The sequence below is a fragment of the Equus asinus genome, chromosome 8, assembly GCF_041296235.1.
Source record: "Equus asinus isolate D_3611 breed Donkey chromosome 8, EquAss-T2T_v2, whole genome shotgun sequence".
Taxonomy (NCBI): domain Eukaryota; kingdom Metazoa; phylum Chordata; class Mammalia; order Perissodactyla; family Equidae; genus Equus; species Equus asinus.
This window is the reverse complement of record NC_091797.1, coordinates 32,930,173-32,954,580: the sequence shown is the minus strand read 5'-3', so window position 1 is coordinate 32,954,580 and position 24,408 is coordinate 32,930,173. Positions and strand designations below refer to the sequence as shown.

The 24,408-nt window shown below is 48.0% G+C and overlaps 2 protein-coding genes, 1 long non-coding RNA gene and 3 other non-coding genes across 6 annotated transcripts; all 6 read left to right on the top strand.

Moving 5' to 3' along the window:
- Positions 1–3: 3 nt before the first annotated feature.
- LOC123288213 (heat shock 70 kDa protein 1) lies at positions 4–2,684 on the top strand. The gene has a single exon (XM_044776290.2). The coding sequence runs from the start codon at positions 489–491 to the stop codon at positions 2,412–2,414; it is 1,926 nt and encodes a 641-aa protein (XP_044632225.2). The 5' UTR covers positions 4–488; the 3' UTR covers positions 2,415–2,684.
- A 7,104-nt stretch (positions 2,685–9,788) lies between these two features.
- HSPA1B (heat shock protein family A (Hsp70) member 1B) lies at positions 9,789–13,676 on the top strand. Its single transcript, XM_014827408.3, has one exon. The coding sequence runs from the start codon at positions 10,120–10,122 to the stop codon at positions 12,043–12,045; it is 1,926 nt and encodes a 641-aa protein (XP_014682894.3). The 5' UTR covers positions 9,789–10,119; the 3' UTR covers positions 12,046–13,676.
- Positions 13,677–16,003: 2,327 nt separating this feature from the next.
- Positions 16,004–18,682, top strand: LOC106822294 (uncharacterized). The gene is made up of 5 exons (XR_001395875.3): positions 16,004–16,409; positions 16,593–16,632; positions 16,863–16,902; positions 17,535–17,735; positions 17,928–18,682. It is a non-coding gene; the product is annotated as an uncharacterized lncRNA (long non-coding RNA).
- LOC123288500 (small nucleolar RNA SNORD48) lies at positions 16,687–16,749 on the top strand. The gene has a single exon (XR_006532199.2). It is a non-coding gene; the product is annotated as a small nucleolar RNA SNORD48 (small nucleolar RNA).
- On the top strand, positions 17,368–17,435 carry LOC123288499 (small nucleolar RNA SNORD52). The gene has a single exon (XR_006532198.1). It is a non-coding gene; the product is annotated as a small nucleolar RNA SNORD52 (small nucleolar RNA).
- Positions 17,765–17,847, top strand: LOC139046110 (small nucleolar RNA ZL8). Its single transcript, XR_011505676.1, has one exon. It is a non-coding gene; the product is annotated as a small nucleolar RNA ZL8 (small nucleolar RNA).
- Positions 18,683–24,408: the final 5,726 nt, after the last annotated feature.

Genomic DNA, 24,408 nt, shown 5'->3' with positions numbered 1-24,408 from the left:
CGCCCACCCGCTCCCTATCCCAGATGCCCCAACTCCGACCCTCCCAGCGAACCCCAGTCCCGGAGGCTGTGCCAGCCCAGCAAGCCCCAGAGGAGTCTGGAGAGTTCTGGGAGGAGCGGCACCCAAGATGCTGATTGGTTCCAGAAAGCCTGGGGGCGGGGCGCGAGGAGAAACCCCTGGAAAATTCCCGACCTGGCAGCTCCGCCGAGCTCGGTGATTGGCTGAGGAGGGAAAAGGAGGGGCTGGATGAAGAATTATAAACACAGAGCCGCCGGCCTTGGAGAAACAGCGAGCCTGCAGAGAGGTGACAGCTTTTGCGGTTTGTCCGTGAGCGCAGCTTCCGCAGAGCCACTGCCTCCGAGGACAAGCAGGGGCGATAGTGCGCCTTCAGCTTCGGGCTTCAGAGAGAATCCAGCTCCTCGTCGCGGAACTCGTCCGCCGTTTTCAGGCCAGCGCTTCAGCTCCAGGCGAGAGAGGAGAGCACCGGCATGGCTAAGAGCACGGCCATCGGCATCGACCTGGGCACCACCTACTCGTGCGTGGGGGTGTTCCAGCACGGCAAGGTGGAGATCATCGCCAACGACCAGGGCAACCGCACCACCCCCAGCTACGTGGCCTTCACGGACACCGAGCGGCTGATCGGGGATGCGGCCAAGAACCAGGTGGCGCTGAACCCGCAGAACACCGTGTTTGACGCGAAGCGGCTGATCGGCCGCAAGTTCGGCGACCCGGTGGTGCAGTCGGACATGAAGCACTGGCCTTTCCGGGTGATCAACGACGGGGACAAGCCCAAGGTGCAGGTGAGCTACAAGGGGGAGACCAAGGCGTTCTACCCGGAGGAGATCTCTTCCATGGTGCTGACGAAGATGAAGGAGATCGCCGAGGCGTACCTGGGCTACCCGGTGACCAACGCGGTGATCACCGTGCCGGCCTACTTCAACGACTCGCAGCGCCAGGCCACCAAGGACGCGGGCGTGATCGCGGGGCTGAACGTGCTGAGGATCATCAACGAGCCCACGGCCGCCGCCATCGCCTACGGGCTGGACAGGACGGGCAAGGGGGAGCGCAACGTGCTCATCTTTGATCTGGGCGGGGGCACCTTCGACGTGTCCATCCTGACGATCGACGACGGCATCTTCGAGGTGAAGGCCACGGCCGGAGACACCCACCTGGGTGGGGAGGACTTTGACAACAGGCTGGTGAACCACTTCGTGGAGGAGTTCAAGAGGAAACACAAGAAGGACATCAGCCAGAACAAGCGAGCCGTGAGGCGGCTGCGCACCGCCTGCGAGAGGGCCAAGAGGACCCTGTCGTCCAGCACCCAGGCCAGCCTGGAGATCGACTCCCTGTTCGAGGGCATCGACTTCTACACGTCCATCACCAGAGCGAGGTTCGAGGAGCTGTGCTCGGACCTGTTCCGCAGCACCCTGGAGCCCGTGGAGAAGGCCCTGCGCGACGCGAAGCTGGACAAGGCCCAGATCCACGACCTGGTCCTGGTGGGCGGCTCCACCCGCATCCCGAAGGTGCAGAAGCTGCTGCAGGACTTCTTCAACGGGCGCGACCTCAACAAGAGCATCAACCCCGATGAAGCGGTGGCCTACGGGGCGGCTGTGCAGGCGGCCATCCTGATGGGGGACAAGTCTGAGAACGTGCAGGACCTGCTGCTGCTGGACGTGGCTCCCCTGTCGCTGGGGCTGGAGACGGCTGGGGGCGTGATGACTGCCCTGATCAAGCGCAACTCCACCATCCCCACCAAGCAGACGCAGATCTTCACCACGTACTCGGATAACCAGCCCGGGGTGCTGATCCAGGTATACGAGGGCGAGAGGGCCATGACGCGGGACAACAACCTGCTGGGGCGCTTCGAGCTGAGTGGCATCCCACCGGCCCCCAGGGGAGTACCCCAGATCGAGGTGACCTTTGACATCGACGCCAATGGCATCCTGAACGTCACGGCCACCGACAAGAGCACGGGCAAGGCCAACAAGATCACCATCACCAACGACAAGGGCCGCCTGAGCAAGGAGGAGATCGAGCGCATGGTGCAGGAGGCGGAGAAGTACAAAGCCGAGGACGAGGTCCAGCGCGAGAGGGTGTCTGCCAAGAATGCCCTGGAGTCGTACGCGTTCAACATGAAGAGCGCAGTGGAGGATGAGGGGCTCAAGGGCAAGATCAGCGAGGCGGACAAGAAGAAGGTGCTGGACAAATGCCAGGAGGTGATTTCCTGGCTGGACGCCAACACTTTGGCCGAAAAGGACGAGTTTGAGCACAAGAGGAAGGAGTTGGAGCAGGTGTGTAACCCTATCATCACTGGACTGTACCAGGGGGCGGGTGGCCCCGGGGCTGGTGGCTTTGGGGCTCAGGCTCCCAAGGGTGGCTCTGGGTCTGGCCCCACCATTGAGGAGGTGGATTAGGAATCCTTCCCCAAATTGCTTGTGCTTGTTATGGAGACGGTTGGGATTCAAGACTTTTTATTGCCTTATATATCCGCCTTTCATCAAGTTGTTTGCAAAGTTGAATTGTTTCTTGAAGTTATGAACTTGCTGTTTTTCCCAGAGTCTAAATGTAGAGATGACTTGATACTGTCATCTTTTGCCCATTTCCTTTTTTGTAATACTCATACCAAACTCGGGTTGTTTTTTTCCTTTTTATTTCTAAGTAAATAAACTCAGTAACTCCAGTGATGTCTTGTTTGTCTGTGTTTCAATTTGAGGTCAGAAGGGTCTGCATAGGTTCTTTTTACAGGGTCTAAAATTGAATAGCAGTTTGCCTTTTAAGAGAAATAAGGCTATCTGTTATATTGTGAGCTGTTTCTTTTAGGCAAATAGTATCCTTGGGAGATTAAATAAACACTGTTTATTTTGAGGGGGTTGGATTTGTGGGTCTAGAAAAACTTATGGGCCACTGGCATGCTGGCCACAAGGTGGGTGAGGGGGTCGACCCTATGTAAGTGAGGCCTCAAGGAGCTTGGGGCTGCGGGTGTTCTGGAGATGCAGGGAAAAAAGAGAAGCAATTAGATGGAAGGACATGGCCACTCATTCCGTTAAGTATACCTGATATGTCAGAGCCTGATATTTAATCTGGATTCACTATGAAAGAGAAGGCAAGTCCTAAATTGGTAGTGAGGAGATGTGAGTTCAAGCACTGTCTTGCTGAGTTATATGCACACTGCATTAGCCACTCTGATCCCTAGTTGTCATCTTTAAAAAATGAAAGGGTTTGGCCTGATGCCTTGGTCTATTCTTATTTGTAAAAGGATGGCGAGATAGAAGTGCTACATTGCTAGCAGTGGTTACCTACATCTTGAGTACCTCAGTGGGTACCTGAGGGAGTTGTCATTGAGAGTTTGGCGCCCCAGCAGCAGGACCCCAATATTTCAGTGCTTTTATGTATCAAGCACTGTACTGGGGTCTCTTCCACCACAATGAATTTAGGCAATGTTTTGACTTTCACAGGTGAACATATGGGGAGACTTAAAAGTTACTAGGTTAACTAAAATTATTTACAAGGTTAAAAAAACCCCACCAGATCAGGAAAGATGTTGAAACTGGATTCCAACTCCCGTCTTACCGGTCTTTGCCATGCTGCCCGGAATGCACAGGGCTTTGGTTTGTGCATGTCTGGTTCTGGGTTATGTTTGTATCCTAGGTTTCACTCTCTGAACCCTTTTTGCCTTTACTCTGTATAATCCTAAGTAATTATGTCGGAGAAACAATAAGATTGATGGTAAAAGTTTGGTATTTGTTCATTTAGGGGAGGGAAGAAACCCGCAGCCCTGTCCCGGGAAGACTTACTACAGGCTTCCTTCCCATGCACTTCCTTCCCTTTGAAGTGTTTCGAAAATGCCCTAGCTGCCAGCCTCTTAGAAGTAATCCCCTCCACAGCCTCCTTGTTGGGAAAGGCCTGGCACAATGAGGGCATGAAGAGTGAGCCCCTTTAAAAACCGATTGCATCTGGGGGGTGACATGGAACTAAATAGAAGTGATCGTTGCACAACATTGTGCATGTACTTGTATCACTGAATTGTACAGTTTAAAATGGTTAATTTCTTTTTTTAAAGAGGTAGAATTTGCTTTTTTTAAGAAAGTTTTATTTTTCCTTTTTCTCCTAAAGCCCCCTAGTACATAGTTGTGTATTTTTAGTTGTGGGTCCTTCTAGTTGTAGCATGTGGGATGCTGCCTCAGCATGGCTTGATGAGCCTTGCCATGTCTGTGCCCAGGATTTGAACTGGTGAAACCCTGGGCCCCCGAAGCAGAGCACTGAACTTAGCCACTTGGCCACAGCCCGCCCCTAAAATGGTTAATTTCATGTTATGTGAATTTCACTTCAACATAAACAAAAAAAATCAATTCTATCAACTTTCCATAAAAGCACGTTGTGAGTGTATGGGTACCTTAAAGCCCACCAAATCTTTCACTAAATACTTGCCTTTGAAGAAAATCCAGTATTAGGGAATGGCACATACAGATAGACCTTGTCCTGGAAGTTTGGAAATGGAAATCTAAAGCTTCCAGGCTAGCTTATAAAGGCACATTTCACTCTAAAGGTAGTTGAACTGTAGCACTGTGGACTGTGGCCACATGTAAATCAATCTTCAAGGGGATAGGCATTTGCACCAGGACCTCCTCCGTCCCTCAGAACTACAGCAGTAGCATTTATGGACTGTCATCTGCAGATAAGACAGTGACTTTTCAAACCAGCGGCTGCTACCACTACTTGAGGGGGGAGGTGGCAGGGGAGGGGTAGGGTGGGTAGAAAAGTGTGCAGATCGGGAAGGACCTACTAACCACCTTTGATAAGAAGTTAGGGACATCTCCAGAAATAACCTTCAAAAAAATAAGAGTACCTATGGCTACATCAGTCAAGGTTATTGAGTAGGTGTTTTATTAAGAAATCAATATAAGACATAACTTATTTGCCTGCATACCCTTGCACAGCGTACTTGGAAAACAGTCACTTAGTAAGCTCAACATCAGGCTGAGGGAATTGTAGAATTAGCAAAGAGACTGCAGTGCCATCCCTGGAGCAGTGATGTTTTGGGTACCAGAAGGAACTTTGGGGGAGGGGAGGTGAATCGAGGAAAAATAGGCAAGGAAAATTTTTTTTTAAACGAGTACCCTCATTCCAATCTCACCTCCTATCTTCCTATGCCAGCCCTCAGAAGGCAGGTGGCTATGGTCATATGACTGATTTTATATGCCTTTTGAACCCAAGAGATTGCTTTATTAGTAACATATATGCTTACTGTTATTCCTGGCATTTAGCAGAGTTTTGTCAACAAAAAATTATAATTGTGAGAGTAGCAGGCAGGAACATGGGCTTTCGGTTAAGAGGAGATGGGGATATTTCAGGTGAAAAAGTAGTATTAGCGATTTCTGAGGGGGTGATCCTTAGGGTAGGAATAAGAAAGCGTTAACTGTCATCATCCTTCACTCTAACTGATCACCCTAAATCCGTCCCCTTGGGTCACCCCCAAGGTATCCATCCGCTGCAGTTTAGTGGGACAGAGCAACTCCACCAGTCCCTCGGCATGTCCCAGCACCGATCATTAAAAAGAGGCTCCAGGGTGAGGCAGCGGGGCGCACTTCGGCGGCCGAAGAAAGCCCACCCCACCCCGCGTGTCCCTATCGGGCCCAGTCACGAATCGGAGGAGAAGGTACAACGGGGGATGAGGGGGTCAGGCTAGGAAGACGCAGGCGTCCAGAAGACGAAAATCACTCCTAAGGGCCTTCGACCTTTTTACCCCTCCAAATGTTCCCACGGGAAAGAGGGACCAGAGCCGCGGGGCAACGTGACAGCAGAGAGAAAGCAGCAGCCTCCCACCCGTCGCCCGCCCCCGCGCAAGCCGGGAGCGCGCTCGCCTGGAGCTGTGGGGACCTTCCCTTCTGGCGCCTGGCCACGCAAGTCATCCGGCTTAGTCGTATGAGTTACAAAACTTTCCAGTGCTTTTGTCTAACAAGTTAGCTGTTGTAAGAGAAACTCTAAAGGTCTCTTTTTTTCCTCCTTTAATTCCGTTTTGAAAAAAACCGTCGCAAAATGCCGGAACCGGCCAGGCAGCTCTGTGGTCAGCCCGACCGCCAGGCCCCACGTTCCGCGGCCCCGCCCCCGCGCTCGGCGGCCCCGCCCCCGCCCCGCTCGGTCAGAGTCTGGCTAGCTCTGGCTCTTCGTCCCTATTTTGGGCTGTGCCCGGAACTTTCTGGAGCTTTCTGGGCTCGAAGGCGGGGACTGATTCGTAGGAACGCTCGTCAACAAACAAACTGCCCCTCTCTACCCCCGCTAACCCTGCCCTAGATTATGAAGGTTAGTCACGGCTCTACATTTAGTTCCAGAAGACTCTGTGAACTACGGGCCAGCCAAGCCATGCTCCCCCTCCTTTCCGCTCTTTCTGATCTAGCGGTATTGCTATGAAGGAAAGGGGAGGCAGGGCTGGGAGAAGCTGGGAGGATGGGAAAGGTAGGAGCTTGTAGGGGGAGTGTCCTGAGTCAGATGCTGCAGCTAAGAGGGGAGTTCTTGTCTGGTCACATACCCCCACGGTGTCACTAATATGCGCAGAGCCCTGACAGTCACTCTTCACTCCCTTCGGTGGCCATTTGTTGTCCTCTTTTTAGAGAATGACATGATGGGATGGATGCACCGGTATTGGGAGGAGTCCAAAATAGGGAGTATGAGGACACGTAGGTTCAGTTGCTGGTTCTATAATTACCTGTCTGGGTGACCAGACCAAGCCACTGAACCTCTGATCCTTTGTGCTCATGTTTTAAAATGAAAAGTTTTGGCTGAATGGCCTCTGCCTTAAAATCTTAAGATAGTTTCTATAGTGAAACTGAAAGGAATGCCGTAGTCCTGGTAGTAGTCCTGAACCTTGTAAATACCTCGGTGAGAATGACTGAGAGGTCAGACCTGAAAATAAAGGACCCCAACAAAGAAGGGAGAAGGGAGCAACCTCTTAAGCACTACTTTGTTATAGACACTGAACTAAAGCCTAAGTATTATCTTGATACTATGATCCTATGAAATATACTGTTAATTCTATTTTAGAGATGTGTAATTTAGTTAACTTACAATATTGTGGGGGAAAAAAAAAGAAAAACAGCCTCAACAAGGTGATAGAGTCCAGATGCAAACCCACATCTTCCCTTTCCCAGGTGTTTCTTCCGTGCTGCTGGATTCCTAGGTCATTGAAGCCTTTGGCTTTTCGTTGTTAAAAATGCCTGGCTCTAGGTTTCATATCAGGTATCTCTTTTGCTTTCTTCTGGGAAACTTAGAATTATACCATCTTTTAAAACTAATAGAATTGAGAAGTAAACAGTACAGTTCCAGACACTACAGGAACAATGAGAGAGAGGAAGAAAGACCCTGAACCTTCAGAGTGAAGAAGGTTCCCCTCCCCCGCACTTCCTGCCGCCTGCAGCATTGTCGGCACTCCCTCTTCAGTCTCCCAGCCTTAACAGTAGCTGACAGCCCCTCCAGTTTGGGGAATCTGAGCCTTGACCCTTTCAAACATCGAACCTGATAAAAACCTAATTCCAAAAATAATCAAATTAAAGTTCTGGAAAATCTTTTGGGGTTCTTATAGTCACTTTAGGCACCAATTTAAACCTGTGACTGGATTTCTGCCTTGGGATGCATCCAGCACAAAAGGAAAGACAAAATTCGGGATGCTCTCCTCGTCAGGAAATGGAAGGCTATAGATGTTTAGGTTTCCAGGCCAGTCCACAGAGAGATTTCACTCAAAGGTAGGTCAACTGTAGTGTACAGCTGTCTGATTCCTGGAAAACAGCATTTCTGGTGGATCTTTTTCTGCTGCCCCAGCAGCAGGAAGAGTTGAGGCCCTACCACCAAGTCTACTTGGCAGGCATTGGAGACAATGATGCCCTTTTGCTTCAAGCCAATAGAGAAGTATTCTCAATTGCAGATTTGGAGAGAAGGAAAGAGTGAATCCAGAACTACCACTGGTAGCAACTGATGGTGAGGAAGCTTCCAGAGGGAGGGGGTGAGGTTAAGGGTCTCCAGAAGTGTTGATACACTGGGTAGTTAAGATGGAAGACAGGGGAAGCCCCAGTCAGAGATTGCATAAAGAAATGGAAAATTCCTGAAGTGGAACCAGTTTGACTAGATTAAGGTGGTTCACTAAGGAGCTACATCTGAAAGTAAAAAAAGTTATCACCTACCTGCACATGTAAACACACTCAGGTTTGTTAAAGCAATCTTTTTGCAACATCAGTTTAGCTCAGTCTGAGCAAATTATAGAATAAAAAACTGAATGCCCTCAGATTCCAGGAAAAGATGTTTTGATACTGGACAGGAGTGTGTGTGTGTGTATGTGTAAAGAATGCCAATTGAGCAAAGTGTTCAAAAGCAAGATTTCTTTCCTTTGTCAAAAACTGCCTCCTCCCACTTGTGCCTTTAAGTTTTCTGTGCTCAAGACATGCGGTATAGCAAAGAGCGAATTTTTCTGTTAGTTGTGAATCCTGTCCCGTTGCTTTAATGTCCTGCTCATTTTCATTTTAGGCACCCAACAAGGGGTCTTGCATGCCCATAAAGGTTGAAGAAAAAAACGCCAAAATAAATTACCAAATCTGATTGTATTTCAAACAGGAGGGAGGGTAATGCCCAGTAAGATGAAATCTAGGATAAAAAAAAAAACTGAGTAAGTGAATTAAGTGCACAGCAAATAACCTCAAGTTTTAGAGGAGCTAGAACTAGAACCTGGGTCCAGCCAGGCCCTCCCAGCTTACAGTATCATCCTGACCTGTTTGCCTAAAATGGGCCACCTGCCAGCCAGCTGTGACATACGATGCTGTTAACGAGGACTGAACCTTTACCAGCCCCACCCTCGCAGGCTCACTGCCCCTTGCATTTCATTCAGAAGTGGTGGACAGCCAAGGGTCTGCAAGGACAGGACACAAGACAGAATTCGAGACTGTGATGTTAACCCTGGCCCTCCCCATCATCCGAGGCTGAACCAAGAATTGAGAAAGCAGAAAGGAAGGGGGTGGCCTGGACCCAGGCTGGGAAGGATACGGGAAAGGGGGAGGCCCAAAGGCCTTGAAGACAGCTGAAGTTCTATGGGAAATTTTTTTCTTCCTCACAAAGGGGCACAGCAGACCAGCCTTGCCTCCCCGCTGCCCCGTCCCCCAAGGAGCACACTCCTTGTCGGGGATGGAGATCTCCTAGTTTAAGAACTGCCTGTTTACCTGATTGCTTTTCTTTTGAAAATTCAAATTCCTCCATCCCCAGACATTCCATCTATGTAGGTTAAAAATGTCAAAAACCATATTGCACTGCCTCTTTCCATTTTAAATCTGACATGGGAAAAACACAAAAGGCCAAAGCAACCCTTAGGCAGCCCAGGCCCTTGGGCCAATCCGGGAACCTAAACGCAGCCCCGGCCCGTCGGCGCCACGGTCCAATCAGAGTCTCCTTGGCCCATACACACCCCACCATTTCGGAGAAACTCGGGAATTTTCTGTATTTTAGGTGTCCACAGTGTCTAGCCCTTAATCCTACCTTAAACCACCAAACTAGTTTGACCCCCACAAGCCCCTCACCGCCCTACAATTACTAGCCTTGCGCTAACCCTTAGCCTCAATTTCAAACTAAGTGGATAAAGGCCAGCATCGTCAGGAAATTGGAGGCCCGGCGGGCAGAGTCAACAGCCACCCTTCCCAGGGCCTCACTCCATCTCCTTAGGACTCCAGTCCCCTCCCGTGAATCGGAGAACAGTCTGGAGAGTTCGGGGAGGGGCGGCACTCAAGATGCTGATTGGTCCCAGAAAGCCTGGGGGCGGGACGCGAGGGAAACCTCTGGAAAATTCCCGACCTGGCAGCTCCGCCGAGCTCGGTGATTGGCTGAGGAGGGAAAAGGAGGGGCTGGATGAAGAATTATAAACACGGAGCCGCCGGCCCTGGAGAAACAGCGAGCCTGCAGAGAAGTGATAGCTCTTACGGTTTTATCTGTGACCGCAGCTTCCGCAGAGCCACTGCCTCCGAGGACAAGCAGGGGCGATAGTGCGCCTTCAGCTTCGGGCTTCAGAGAGAATCCAGCTCCTCGTCGCGGAACTCGTCCGCCGTTTTCAGGCCAGCGCTTCAGCTCCAGGCGAGAGAGGAGAGCACCGGCATGGCTAAGAGCACGGCCATCGGCATCGACCTGGGCACCACCTACTCGTGCGTGGGGGTGTTCCAGCACGGCAAGGTGGAGATCATCGCCAACGACCAGGGCAACCGCACCACCCCCAGCTACGTGGCCTTCACGGACACCGAGCGGCTGATCGGGGATGCGGCCAAGAACCAGGTGGCGCTGAACCCGCAGAACACCGTGTTTGACGCGAAGCGGCTGATCGGCCGCAAGTTCGGCGACCCGGTGGTGCAGTCGGACATGAAGCACTGGCCTTTCCGGGTGATCAACGACGGGGACAAGCCCAAGGTGCAGGTGAGCTACAAGGGGGAGACCAAGGCGTTCTACCCGGAGGAGATCTCTTCCATGGTGCTGACGAAGATGAAGGAGATCGCCGAGGCGTACCTGGGCTACCCGGTGACCAACGCGGTGATCACCGTGCCGGCCTACTTCAACGACTCGCAGCGCCAGGCCACCAAGGACGCGGGCGTGATCGCGGGGCTGAACGTGCTGAGGATCATCAACGAGCCCACGGCCGCCGCCATCGCCTACGGGCTGGACAGGACGGGCAAGGGGGAGCGCAACGTGCTCATCTTTGATCTGGGCGGGGGCACCTTCGACGTGTCCATCCTGACGATCGACGACGGCATCTTCGAGGTGAAGGCCACGGCCGGAGACACCCACCTGGGTGGGGAGGACTTTGACAACAGGCTGGTGAACCACTTCGTGGAGGAGTTCAAGAGGAAACACAAGAAGGACATCAGCCAGAACAAGCGAGCCGTGAGGCGGCTGCGCACCGCCTGCGAGAGGGCCAAGAGGACCCTGTCGTCCAGCACCCAGGCCAGCCTGGAGATCGACTCCCTGTTCGAGGGCATCGACTTCTACACGTCCATCACCAGAGCGAGGTTCGAGGAGCTGTGCTCGGACCTGTTCCGCAGCACCCTGGAGCCCGTGGAGAAGGCCCTGCGCGACGCGAAGCTGGACAAGGCCCAGATCCACGACCTGGTCCTGGTGGGCGGCTCCACCCGCATCCCGAAGGTGCAGAAGCTGCTGCAGGACTTCTTCAACGGGCGCGACCTCAACAAGAGCATCAACCCCGATGAAGCGGTGGCCTACGGGGCGGCTGTGCAGGCGGCCATCCTGATGGGGGACAAGTCTGAGAACGTGCAGGACCTGCTGCTGCTGGACGTGGCTCCCCTGTCGCTGGGGCTGGAGACGGCTGGGGGCGTGATGACTGCCCTGATCAAGCGCAACTCCACCATCCCCACCAAGCAGACGCAGATCTTCACCACGTACTCGGATAACCAGCCCGGGGTGCTGATCCAGGTATACGAGGGCGAGAGGGCCATGACGCGGGACAACAACCTGCTGGGGCGCTTCGAGCTGAGTGGCATCCCACCGGCCCCCAGGGGAGTACCCCAGATCGAGGTGACCTTTGACATCGACGCCAATGGCATCCTGAACGTCACGGCCACCGACAAGAGCACGGGCAAGGCCAACAAGATCACCATCACCAACGACAAGGGCCGCCTGAGCAAGGAGGAGATCGAGCGCATGGTGCAGGAGGCGGAGAAGTACAAAGCCGAGGACGAGGTCCAGCGCGAGAGGGTGTCTGCCAAGAATGCCCTGGAGTCGTACGCGTTCAACATGAAGAGCGCTGTGGAGGATGAGGGGCTCAAGGGCAAGATCAGCGAGGCGGACAAGAAGAAGGTGCTGGACAAATGCCAGGAGGTGATTTCCTGGCTGGACGCCAACACTTTGGCCGAAAAGGACGAGTTTGAGCACAAGAGGAAGGAGTTGGAGCAGGTGTGTAACCCTATCATCACTGGACTGTACCAGGGGGCGGGTGGCCCCGGGGCTGGTGGCTTTGGGGCTCAGGCTCCCAAGGGTGGCTCTGGGTCTGGCCCCACCATTGAGGAGGTGGATTAGAAGCCTTACCTTCGTTTTTCCATGTTCATCTTTGAGGCATACCAGACCCAAGCATTTTGCCATTGCCTTATGTTTTTTCTACTGTCGGTTCTCTACTACTTTATTTCATTCTAAAGTATGTTGTAGTCTGGTAACTAACCTGCCTGTTTTATTTCTTTGTAGTATAACAAATGTGTTTTTTAGAATTCTTTGCGTTTAAGTTAAGTTGGTACTGTAAGGATTTTTTTCTTTTATTTCTGTCAAATGAATCAACACTGCCACCCTCTGTCCTGTTTTTTGCTTTGTAAACACAGTGGAAGTCATGGAATGTTGTTTTTGTAATTTGTATACTTAAGGATGAAAAATAAAATGTTAAAAATGTGTGTCTAACAACGAAAAAATGTGAGTCTATATTTGGAGAGAGATAATGGACTCTTCTGGGAATGTCTGAATTCCGTAGGCCTTGAAAGGGACACTACTGAAGAGAGGTACATGTATTAGGAGCCATAGCTATGGCTATTTTTGTTGCGACTTAATTGTAGGTGGTAAATGACATCCCGGTTAGAAAACAAAATTCCTGGTGCCCATTTTGATTGGGGTGGGGGTGGTTTTAGGGAAAAGTAGGGAAAGGAGTTGCAAAAGGGTTTTAGGGGAGAAAGGTGGGTGTGGGTTTAAAGGCAGTGCTGAGAGGGGTTCATGGTTCCTTAATCTCCTTCACTTAATGTGTGCAGACCCCTGAGTTTCATTTCTCACTTCTGACCTCTGAGTCTTCCAGTCCTTTGTATTTAGGTTATAAATAAATTTAGGGGGGCTGGCCCAGTGGCACAGTGGTTAAGTGTGTACATTCTGCCTTGGCGGCCTGGGGTTTGCCGCTTTGGATCCTGGGTGCAGACACGGCACCGCTTGGCAAGCCATGCTGTGGTAGGCGTTCTACATATAAAGTAGAGGAAGATGGGCACGGATGTTAGCTCAGGGCCAGTCTTCCTCAGTAAAAAGAGGAGGATTGGCAGCAGATGTTAGCTCAGGGCTAATCTTCCTCAAAAACCAAAATTAAATAAAAATCAATAAACTTAGGGGTGGACAAAACAAAAATGAGATTCGGATTGACACTCTGGCTGTAAATTCCAGCTAGGCGACCCAATGCAAATTATTTAGTGTCTCTTAGTTTTGGTTGCCTGCTTTTAACATAAAGCATTTTGTCTGAATGGTCTCACTTCCAAACTTTGAAGATCATTTTGAGCAGAAATGTGTAGACAAGCAACATCTTCAGCCATGGTCACCCTACTTCCAGTTATCCAAGTGACAGTCTGGAGGAGTAAGATACTGAGAGTGTGGGGGCATGGCAATAAAAGAGGAATGGGCCAGGTCCTTTGTGTCACCCCAGTATTCCTCAGTCATCCTCATTCCGCCACCCTCTATGTCAGGTGCTCTAAAGCTTTTTTCATAGGTTAGCATGCGGACATGGTCACTTCAACTACATCCAGGGCAAAATTAGCAACAAGTGATGGTTTGGAAGCCAGGGTTTTTTCCACACTGCCTCACACTGTTGGGTAGTTCCTGTCTGCTTCAAATTGATGGTTTTACTCCAGTTTTAACAGTCAGTGCCCTCTTTGTCCTTTTTATGGGCAGTCTTCAAACAATAGCAACTTAATAAATTCAATCATGAAGAAAGAGAAGGAGATAAAAGCTGCACAGAGCACAGAGCTGGGAAGATCAGGGAAATGGGCTCTCCTCTCACACAAGCCTTTGCCTAGGGTGTTCTTCCTGCCGGGACAGTTGCATGCCCTTATAGGCTAACAGAGTCCCAATCTCCCTCCTCCCCAAAACTGAGCCTGGGTGTATCTACTCCAACATCTAACAAATTAAAGTCTATGTTATATCTTTTAATAAATTCTTATTCTCTGGGAAAATCAAACATTATGGGAAGCCCTCCTTGAAAGCGTGTAAAGAAAAAGGAGTATAGTAGGAGTTTTTTTGGTTCCTGGGCCAATTCTCAAAGGCCTGTTTTACTCACAAGATAGGTGAACTAAAATATAATATGGCCTCTGACCATAACATCCATATAATGCGTTTTAATTGCTGCTGCAGCAGCAGGAATTGGGAGCTTTCTTACCGTTTTTTTTTTTTTTTAAATCCTCCCAGGCAGTAGAGGGAATAAATTCTTTAGCTTCGAGTCATTTGAGGCACAGTTCTCCAACTTAGTGGTATATTAACATTAATTGGGTAGGCTAAAAAAATACTGATGCCAGGCCTCTCCCAGGCCAATTCAGAATCTCTGGGAGTTGGCTCAGGTGTTGTATAGAATTAAAGCTGCCTAGGTGTTTCTAATGTGCAGCCGAAGTAGAGAAACACCCCTGAACCAGAAGCTACTCCTGATTATATTTTTAGAGGGATGGGGGCATGGGAGAGCGAGGACAGGAAGGTGTCAGTGCCTCCAGGAGCAGCAGCTGCTGGTAGGGCGCTTTCTGCTGTGAATGGGAGCCTGAAGGTTTGAAAAACCTTCAAGTGTTGATTCACTGGCAGCAGCAATGATAGAAGTTAGGGAAATCTCCAGCAACAGCTTACTAGGCCCAAAAAGAGACTTCTGAGGCTGGGGCAATCATGACTCTCAGTAGGGAAGTGGTTCATTAGGAAGCAACATCAGAATATGCCTACCTCTACACATACACATCTTGGAAGTTAAAGCAAAATCACTTTGCAACATCAGCCACAAGTGGAACTCTGCACCCGGGAGCCAAAAAATATATCAAACAAGTACTACCGGATTCTTGGAAGAGATTTTTTGATAGAAGGCTGAAACCTTGGGGGAAGGGAGGGCAGATGGAAAGATAATTGCAGAAGAAAGTAAAAGGATGTATTTCCTGCACCCACCATGGCTGCCTCCCAAATTTTACTCTGTGGCTAAATTATGTGACTCAAAAAGGAGACTGATTGGGGCCTGGCCGGTGGCGTACTGGTTAAGTTTGCCCGCTCTGCTTCAGCGGCCCAGGGTTTGCAGGTTTGGATCCTGGGACTGCACCTACACACTGCTCATCAAGCAGGCTATGGTGGCGTCCCACGTACAAAATAGAGGAAGATTGGCACAGATGTTGGCTCAGGGCCGATCTTCCTCAGCAAAATAAAAAAGAGAGAGAGAGAGAGAGAGACTGATTTTGTATGATTTGGAACCCCCAAATCAACCTGTTATATGTGACCTTCTCACAAAAGATGAAGAAAAAGATGCCAACATTCATCACCAAACACTATCCTCATTTATAAATGAAGGGGTACAAAATGGTCCAGGTAGGTGGGACTTAGCATAATATATGAGTTGATAGATTAAGGGCCAAGAGCAAATGACTAAGGAAGATTTCTGAGAGAGCAAAAACTGGTTACGGGAGATCATAGCCTGGCTGTTGCCACCCCACCCCAATTGGTTTACTTCCAAAGCTCCGTGACACATAGTGCTATTCCGAGCGTACTAAATACTTCCACCGTTTCTGGCAAACTCTCAGGCCATGCGCTGCCCATAAAAAGGACATGAAGAGTGGGGGACACCGGGAGTAGTTGTTTACAGGGTATACAGTTTCAGTTTTGCAAGATGAAACCAGAGATGGCTTGCACAACATTGTGAATATACTTAACACTACCGAACTGTACACTTAAAAAACGTTAGAATAGTTTTTAAAGACTTATCAAATTGTTTATTTTAAATATGTGCAATTTACTGTATGTTAATTATACCTTAATACAGCTATTGAAAAAAAAAAAAAGACATGAAGCCTAATGTGCCTGACAGGTCTGCGGCCTCGAGTGGGGCTAGGGATTCAGATTTCGCTGGATAGACGGAGCGGGGTGACAGTCCCTCGGAGTGACCTGGACCCCAAGCTGGGACGGGTAACGACAAGGGAGGAGGCCACGCGTCATCATTCACGGACCCACACGGGACTAGACTGCCCCGGAGGCCGCTGAAGCAGAGCGCCCAGCTGCGCGTGCGTCCGACGGCGCCGGGGACTTTCTCCGGCCTGGCCAGTCAGGTTACCTGGGTTTTGATTTTCAAAATTCACAAAACATTTCCGAATATTTACCCAGAAGAGTGTGAAACATTCACTCATCGCCTCTCTTTCACTTTGCTTTATTCTCCTTTGGACGAACGATGGGGAAAATTCTGCGGATCGAGTCAGGCATCTAAGAAGGCAGCCATGCTCGTCAGGCCCCCTACCCCACGCCTCCATAAATAGCCCTAGCGCAGACATTTTTATTCTTTCTGTGAGATTAGCTCGTTCGCGTCAGTCTTGTGAGCTCTGCAGTGTGCTTCGTGGCGGCTGCGGAATTTTCGCCACAGCGAGGCGACGGCGGCGGGCCCTGGCTGCCTGTGCCACCCTTGCGTAGCTGGCCGCGTGCAGGTACTTGGGGGCCCTGCTGGGTGAGGGGACCGCAGTCTCGGGCTGAGCAGGATGAACTACCATTACAGACTAGAGTTTCTGATGTCTCTGTGACGCCACTGCTTGAAACTGACCCAGCCCGAGGCAGGGGGAACTCAGCTGGGGTCGCCCCGGCCTTTGCTGACCCATTTGGTTTCTCCCCAGACTCCTGATCCCTCGCGGGCGGGTCCGCAGCGCTACGAGGGTAAGTGGATTGTGCGAGATGGCGTGCCTGGCAGTTGCTCTGGGGGAAGACGGGGACAATGATGACTCCAGGTGACTCTGAGTGTGTCGTTGACGACATCACCGCAGCGCGCTGACCACCCCCTTCCCCTAGGCTGGGATCCCTAGTGCCTAATGCTTGGTGCTTGGGGGGAAGTTGATGGCCAGGAAGCCTTATTACTCATTTATTCTTCTGTGTCATTTCTCCTGTAGTGGTTTAAGACGTCCACCGGTGTGTTATCTTTGAATAAAGGTGAGTATTAGGTTTGAGAGTGCTCCCAAGTGCCTCTCACAGACCATCTTGTCCCCAAGCTATCCCTTTCATGGGGCCCTATGGAGTCTGCCTGCTTTCTAATGAACACGTACAACAGTGCAAATATTTCACCTGGTAATTTTCCAAGGATCGCTCTTTGGTTTACATTTCTCTTGTGACCATTACTTTTTAAAAAATCTTTGGTAACTCCACCTGTTTTTTTTTCTAAGCCTGGTTAAACCTGCTTCCTCCATTCCTTTTCTTACTGTAAACTTGCCTACATGCTGGGCCTCCTTGGTGGAGCCATTTTCTGCAGTTCTAAATTTATTTCCTACTTCTTTTCTCTCCCAAACTTCCCATCCCTGAACTCGATTGCTAGATCCTTGTTTAGATTAGGACCGTTATGCTTGAATGCATTAGGTCTCTTCCCAGAATGGCTTCCCTTGATCCAGATCTCCCTAAATTGGGAATGATGATTTCTCAGACTAGAGTCTCTGATGCTGGTTCTGATGTCAAAACTTAAGTTCTGACTCATTTGGGGAACTGGATACTTGGGTCTTTGAGAAGGGCCGGAGGGATGGCTGTAACCTCTGCTTGTCCTTCTCATTTCTTGTCCTGTTTCATCTTGCTAGCATGAGAGCCCTGGAAGCCCAGCCAGGGGCACTGCCCCTTCACAGAGTTTCTGCACTAACCTGGTGGCTGAAGGGCTGAAGTTTAGAATTCACCCTCTTGGAGAAGTGCTGTTGGGATGCCTAGGTAATGGGTTCCTGCCACTTCATCTACAGGCTGTGACAAGAAGTGAAGAGCCATGCCCCTTCTCCCTGGCTAGAGTGGTGAGTCTCTCCCTGTTTTTCTTCCAGCCCCAGAGTGGTAATGATGACCTGGTTGGACTAGAGTCTCTGAACATTCCTTTGAGGATCTTTGAATCCACCTGATCCACTCTTAATGCTTCCCCTTCTCCACCTTGTGTGTCAACTCCCAGTTGCCTGCATGGTTCTAATACTGTTCCTTTCATGAAATTTCAGGAGTTTGCTGACGCAGAGGATGTCTTCTCTTTGGTGTTGGGCAGATCCTAGGAATTTACATCTTTTCTGGATTAACTTGAGCAACTGTCAACTTATTGGGGAAAAAACTGCCTAGAAATTTTGGGGAACTTAAATCGATTAACTTTCACTTCTTTACTTTGTCTTAAACAAGTACTTGGTTTTATCAAAAAGATTCCAATAAAATACTTTAAAGCAAATAAAAAATAGATGATGGTACAAAAAGATTTAGGGAGGTGAAAGGTAACCACCAGTGAATGAGCATCATCACATTTGATATCTAGCTGTACCTCTTTATAGCTCTGTACAAACAACAGAAACTAGGTTGTACACACGTGGACACTAATGTTAAGGATTTCTAGATTGGCTACCATAATATAATGTAGTAGATGTAAGTAACTAGCATTTAAGGTTTTTTTGATGTTAAACAATCTTAACACAGGCATCTAATTTGCCTTTTCATGAATTGGTGAAAACATAGGTTTTCCAGATATATTTTAGAAGAATATGCTCCTACAGGTTGCCAGAGGCTGGAGGGAGGGAGAAATGGGGAGTTTAATGTTTAATGGGCATAGTTTCAGTTTTACAAGATGAAAAGAATTATGGAGATAGGTGGCGGTGATGGTTGCATAATATGAATGAATGTATTTAATACTACTGAACTGTACACTAAAAGATGATTAAAAGGGCAAGATTTATGTGTATTTCACCACAATAAAATTTGGAGGAAAAAAGCATATCCATGTTCCTTTTTGTCACCATTCCAAAGATGGTTCCCCACCAGCATGTACAGGTTTATGTTACTCTAAGACTGTATATAAATTACCCAGTTTCTGGTAGGGGGCGTTTAGGTTTCTCATCTTGCTGTGTGTACCGTCCTGATTCCCTGTTGTTTGCACCCATTTGAAGTTATGTGGTAGAATACATTTCCAGAACTAGAATTTGAGTCAAAGGATTTAGGCTTTTAAAACTTGAGGCATACTCTGTTCAGAAAGTTGTACCAGTTTACGCCCAACATCAGTGTCATCTTGAGATTGCCTGTTTTTCCTATACCTGCTGTCGCCACTTCAGGTGGTAATACTTTTAGCACCAGTTGGTGTATTCATTCATCTTTTAAAAATTGGATTTCTTGTGCATCTGTTTTCCTACTGGACATTTCCAGCTTGGCCTCCACCACCTTAATGCATCAGCAAAGATTTTTCCCAAAAGGAGCTTGGTCTTTAAAATATGGCAGTTTAAAATAGGTAATAGTTTTTATTAAAATTCTTGAAATCCTTTATTTGACTCCCTGTTCGTTAGGACAAGAACCAGGTTAGTCTTAGCAGTTAAGGTTACTTTTGTGGAGGGGATTGGGACTGGGATAGGCTAGGGGTAGGAGGAGAATTGGGCATTTTACTCCATGAATTTTTGAATCGTTAACCACGAGAATGTACTACTTCGTGATAAAGTCCCAAGCACAATTGTTTGGTTCTTGGCTGTCATTCTGGAGCATTGTCTTAGCAGCCACCATGTATCTTAGCACATAGGTCTCTGCTAGGCTTTTTACCTGCTTCACTTCATTGAATCCTTAAAAATCAGCCTTGCAAAGTAGATATTATCTATCCTGCTTTACAGGTGAGGAAAGGAAGGTTCAGGGATATTAAATAATTAGCTCAAGGTCACAGGAGTTACCAGAGTCAGGATTCAAATTCCTTTCTGTCTCCAGTGTACCCATCATCCAGCTTTAGAACATTACCAGGGCTTGACCGTGGTCGAGTGGCTAAGTTCCTGTGCTCCGCTGAAGGCGGCCCAGTGTTTCGTTGGTTCAAATCCTGGGCGTGGACATGGCACTGCTCATCGAACCACGCTGAGGCAGCGTCCCACATGCCACAACTAGAAGGACCCACAGCAAAGAATATACAACTATGTACCGGGGGGCTTTGGGGAGAAAAAGGAAAAAAATTTAAAAAAATCTTAACATTACCAATAACTAAAGCAAACCTGTCTTTGATTCAGTTTCCTTTTTTCTCCCTCCACTCAGGAAACCACTCTGTCATTTCCTGACTTTATATACCCTGAATGCATCCCTAAACAATATATTGTTTGGTTTTGTATCTTCTTGAACTTTATAAAAATGGATTAATTCTGATAGTAGTACTGCAACTTGGGGTTTTTTCCTGTATTTTCCTGTAGTTATTTTAGATTCCATCCTTCCACACACATTTCTATTTTTATTTTGAGAAATTTTGTTTAGCTTGATAGCTGTCTTTGAATAGTGTATATGAGGACTTCTATTTGTAAGTGCATTTTTCTAGGGTGACAGTATCATACAAGAATTATAGGGGACTGGTTAAGATTCTGGACCTAGACTAACACAGCTGTTTAACTTTGGCCAAGTTACTTAACCATTCTGTGTCACAATTTCCTCATTTGTAAATGGATGAAAGAGTACCTACCCTTACAGAGTTGTAAGGTTAAATATATGTACATACACTTAAAAACAGTTCCTAGCACATAGTAAACCCTATTTGGGTATTAGCTACAATTATATTACTCCAAATAGCTAAGTTATTAACTTACGTAGCCTCATCAGTACCTCACCCACCCTCCCTTAATACTGGATATCTCTATTAGATGGTCAACTTCATTTCTTGCCCCCAGAGGTCTCGTCTGCATTCTTTTTTTTCCCCCAGGGGAAGATTCGCCCTAAGCTAACATCTGTTACCAGTCTTCCACCCACCCACCCGCCAGCAAAGCTTGAGTACATAGTTGTGTATAGTTGTAAATTCTGGGGCTGGCCTGGTGGTGTAATGGTTAAATTCGTGTGCTCCACTTCAGCAACCCAGTGTTCAGGGGTTGGGATCCCAGGCATGGACCTACACACTGCTCCCCAAGCCATGCTGTGGGGGCGTCCCACATACAAAATAGAGGAAAATTGGCACAGATATTAGTGACAATCTTCCTCACCAAAAATAAATAACTACTTCTGGTTCTGTGTGAACTGCCACCACAGCATGGCTAGTGACAGACAAGTGGTGTGGTTCCCCACTGGGAAACTGAACCTGGGCTGCTGAAGCAGAGCCCACCGAATTTTAATTACTAGGTCATCAGGGCTGGCTCTCTTCTGTATTCACTTGCCCTTATTTGTATGGTCCCAGTCTTCCCCTGGGTGCTGGGACCCTCCTTCCTGTGCCAGCCCCAGGTTTGGGGTATAAGATTGAGCTACAGCCATGGTGAAGATGGTCACGTGACCTTTTCTTTACTCCAGGCGTGGAAATCACTTTCTAGTCTTCTCCATTCTTGAGCCCCACAGCCTCTCCTAACAGGTGACAGCGATTTGATAAGACCTCCACCCCAAAACACTTATCTTTTCCTCTCCCCACCAGGCTCTAGGAGTGGAGCAACTTTAGAAGTAACCAGTCATCCCTCCCAGCTGACTGGGTGGATCTCCCCACAGCTCTCTGTGGTTACTCTGAGCAGAAACTGACCTGCTGTTTCAGCCACCACAGACAGTGAGCATCCCAGGGCCTGGCCTCAGCCTGTCATCCTGGGAATCCTCAGTGTGCTAGCCCCTCCAGACGATACCTCCACCCTGCCAGTTGCTCATGCCAGACCCCGGAAGTCTGCTTGATTCCTCTTCTGTTCTCATGACAGTTGTGTGCTGCATTATGATGTTCTGGTCAATAGCAGACCCATATACGACGGTGGTCCATACCTGACGGTGGTCCCGTAAGATTAGTACCATATAGACTAGGTGTGTACTAGGCTATACCATCTAGGTTTGTGTAAGTACAGTCTGTGATGTTCGCATGACGACAAAATCACTTAACAATGCATTTCTTAGAACATATCCCCATCATTAAGTAACGTGTAGCTGTATATCCAATTTGTCAGCGAATCATGTTGGCACTACCTTAAAAATGACATCAGAATTGACTGCATCTCACACTTCCACTGCCATTCCACTCTGGCAGCAGCCACCATTGACTCACCTGGACAGTTCATGTACATGACTGCAACAGCCTCCTAACTGGTCTCTCAACTTCCACCCTTGCCCTGTTTCAGTCTATGTCCACACAACATCCAGAGGGTTCCTTCCAAATCATGATTTAGGTCTTGTCCTTCTGCTCAAAATCCTGTAATGGCTCCTGTTTCACTCAGAGTGAAAGCCAGGCTACAAGGACCATCCAACAAGGTCCTCCCAGTCTAGCTCTGTCATCTCTCTTGACCTCATCTACTCTCCACTCTGCTCCAGCCGCATGGCATAAAGCCAGGAGCTGGTGGGCACTCTTGTGTCGTTGTTCAGGGAATAAAGTTTTTGCCCACTGGCTGGGGTCACAGCCACATGCCTTGGTCTGTGGAGTAGACCCGTACTTGTGCCAACAGAGCTTGTAGATGTAAATTTGGGTTGTGAGGAAATTCTAGAGCTGAGAAATAAACTTAGAAACTGTTTTGGACATTGCTTGTGGGAATGTAACTTTATACAATCTCTTTGAAAAACAATTTGGCAATACCTACTAAATATGAGACACATTCTCTTCAACCTAGCATTTCCATTTCCGGTAATACACTGTAAACAAACTCATGTGCATATAAAGATCAATGCACACAAATGTCACTGGCGGAATCGTAATGGGGGAAAAAAGAGGAAACAACCCAAATGTTCTCCAACAAGAAAATGGATAAATTTTGGTATATTCATAAAATATAATACCATAGAGAGGTGATGCATTACATGCAGCAGTGGTGTGACTAACATACCAGCATGAGTTAATCTAACATAATGTGAAGAAAAAAGGCAAGTCACAGAAGAATACATGTACAGTATGGAATGTTTAAAAACTTCTACAGCTGAACAATATGTTGTTTAGAGTTAGATATAATATAGTAAAAGCAGAAAGAGATGCATAGGATTGCTAACTGCTAGCTTCAAGAGAGTAGTTACTTGGACTGTGACAAGGGGGTGGCTAAGGAAAGTGATGCAGTCAAGGAGGTATACATGGGGGCACTGTGGAGCTCATGTATAATTTTTCATATTTTTATATGTCTGAACTATTAATAATTTAAAAACATGGTTTGGAATCTGAATTCTAAAGGATTGAGCAAAGGCAAAAACTAAATCACCCCACAGGGACACCTCCAGACTCCCGAGCTCACATATGGCGTCCCTTGGAAGACAACCGTTCCCAAGATGAGCCAGAATCCAAAACACAGGCCATCTACCCCCACAGGAACAAGTCAGCAGGCACAGTAACAGCTGACTTTACAGCCAAGAAACTCAGATAACAGCATGCTTGGAGGCTGAAGATGTTCAAAAAGACAAAGAAAAGAATTTAATCCATTGTGCAAGAACGGGACATTATAAAGAAAGAACAGGTGGATTTGAAAAAGAAACAAATGAAACAAGTAGAAATTCTAGAATTGAAATAAATGACTACATAAGAAACACAATAAATAGGTTAAATAACAGACCTATGAATAGAGAATTAGTGTATTGGAAGAAGAAATCATCTATAATGTGGAGCAGAGAAAACAGGTGAATAATATGAAAAGGAAGTTAACATGAAGGATAAAATGAGATGCCCCAACCTTTGGCATTGTTTGTTTAGAGCTGCCCTCACCACACTGGTTCCTTATAATGTAGCCAGAACAGCTGCAGGTGCCATCTTAACTCTGCCCAGTGGCATATGGGGGCATCTGGCTTTGAGCAGCTCTGGACCATCTGTTAGTTTGTTTACTGTGGTACTTTCTTGTCCATTAACATCCTACTTTTCCATGATTGTCTTGATTACTGTATTTCCCAAAGAATAAGGAAAGAGATTATCCTAAAGGTTAAAGTATCTGCTGACTTTTAAAATGTTAAATTTTATTGCCCTCAGTCAGGTGAATCTCAGGTGGAGGTAGGTCACCTTCTAGGCTGGCTATAGCTGTCATTAAACCAATTAAATTCTAAAGAATGTGGTGAAGATAAGGCAAGGCTGCCTACTTTTGCCGCTCTTATTTAACATCGTGTTGAAAGTCCTGGCCAGAGCAGTCAGTCAAGAAAAAGAAAGCGATCCAAATTTGAAAAGAAGAAATGAAACTGTCACTATTTGCAGATGGCATGATTTTATATATAGAAAACCCTACAGAATCCACAAAAAAACTATTAGGCATAATAAATGAATATAGAAAAGTTGCAGGGTGCAAAATGAACTTACAAAAGTCAGTTGTGTTTTTATACACTAACAACGAAATAGCAGAAGGAGAAATCAAGAATACAATCATGAGGCTGGCCCCATGGCATAGTGGTTAAGTTCGCATGGTCCACTTCAGCACAAGTTGGGATCCTGGGCGTGGACCTACATACTGCTCGTCAAGCCATGCTGTGGGGGCATCCCATGTACAAAATTGAGGAAGATTTGCACTGATGTTAGCTCAGGGACAATCTTTCTCAAGCAAAAGAAAAAAAGGAAGATTGGCAACAGATATTAGCCCAGGGCAA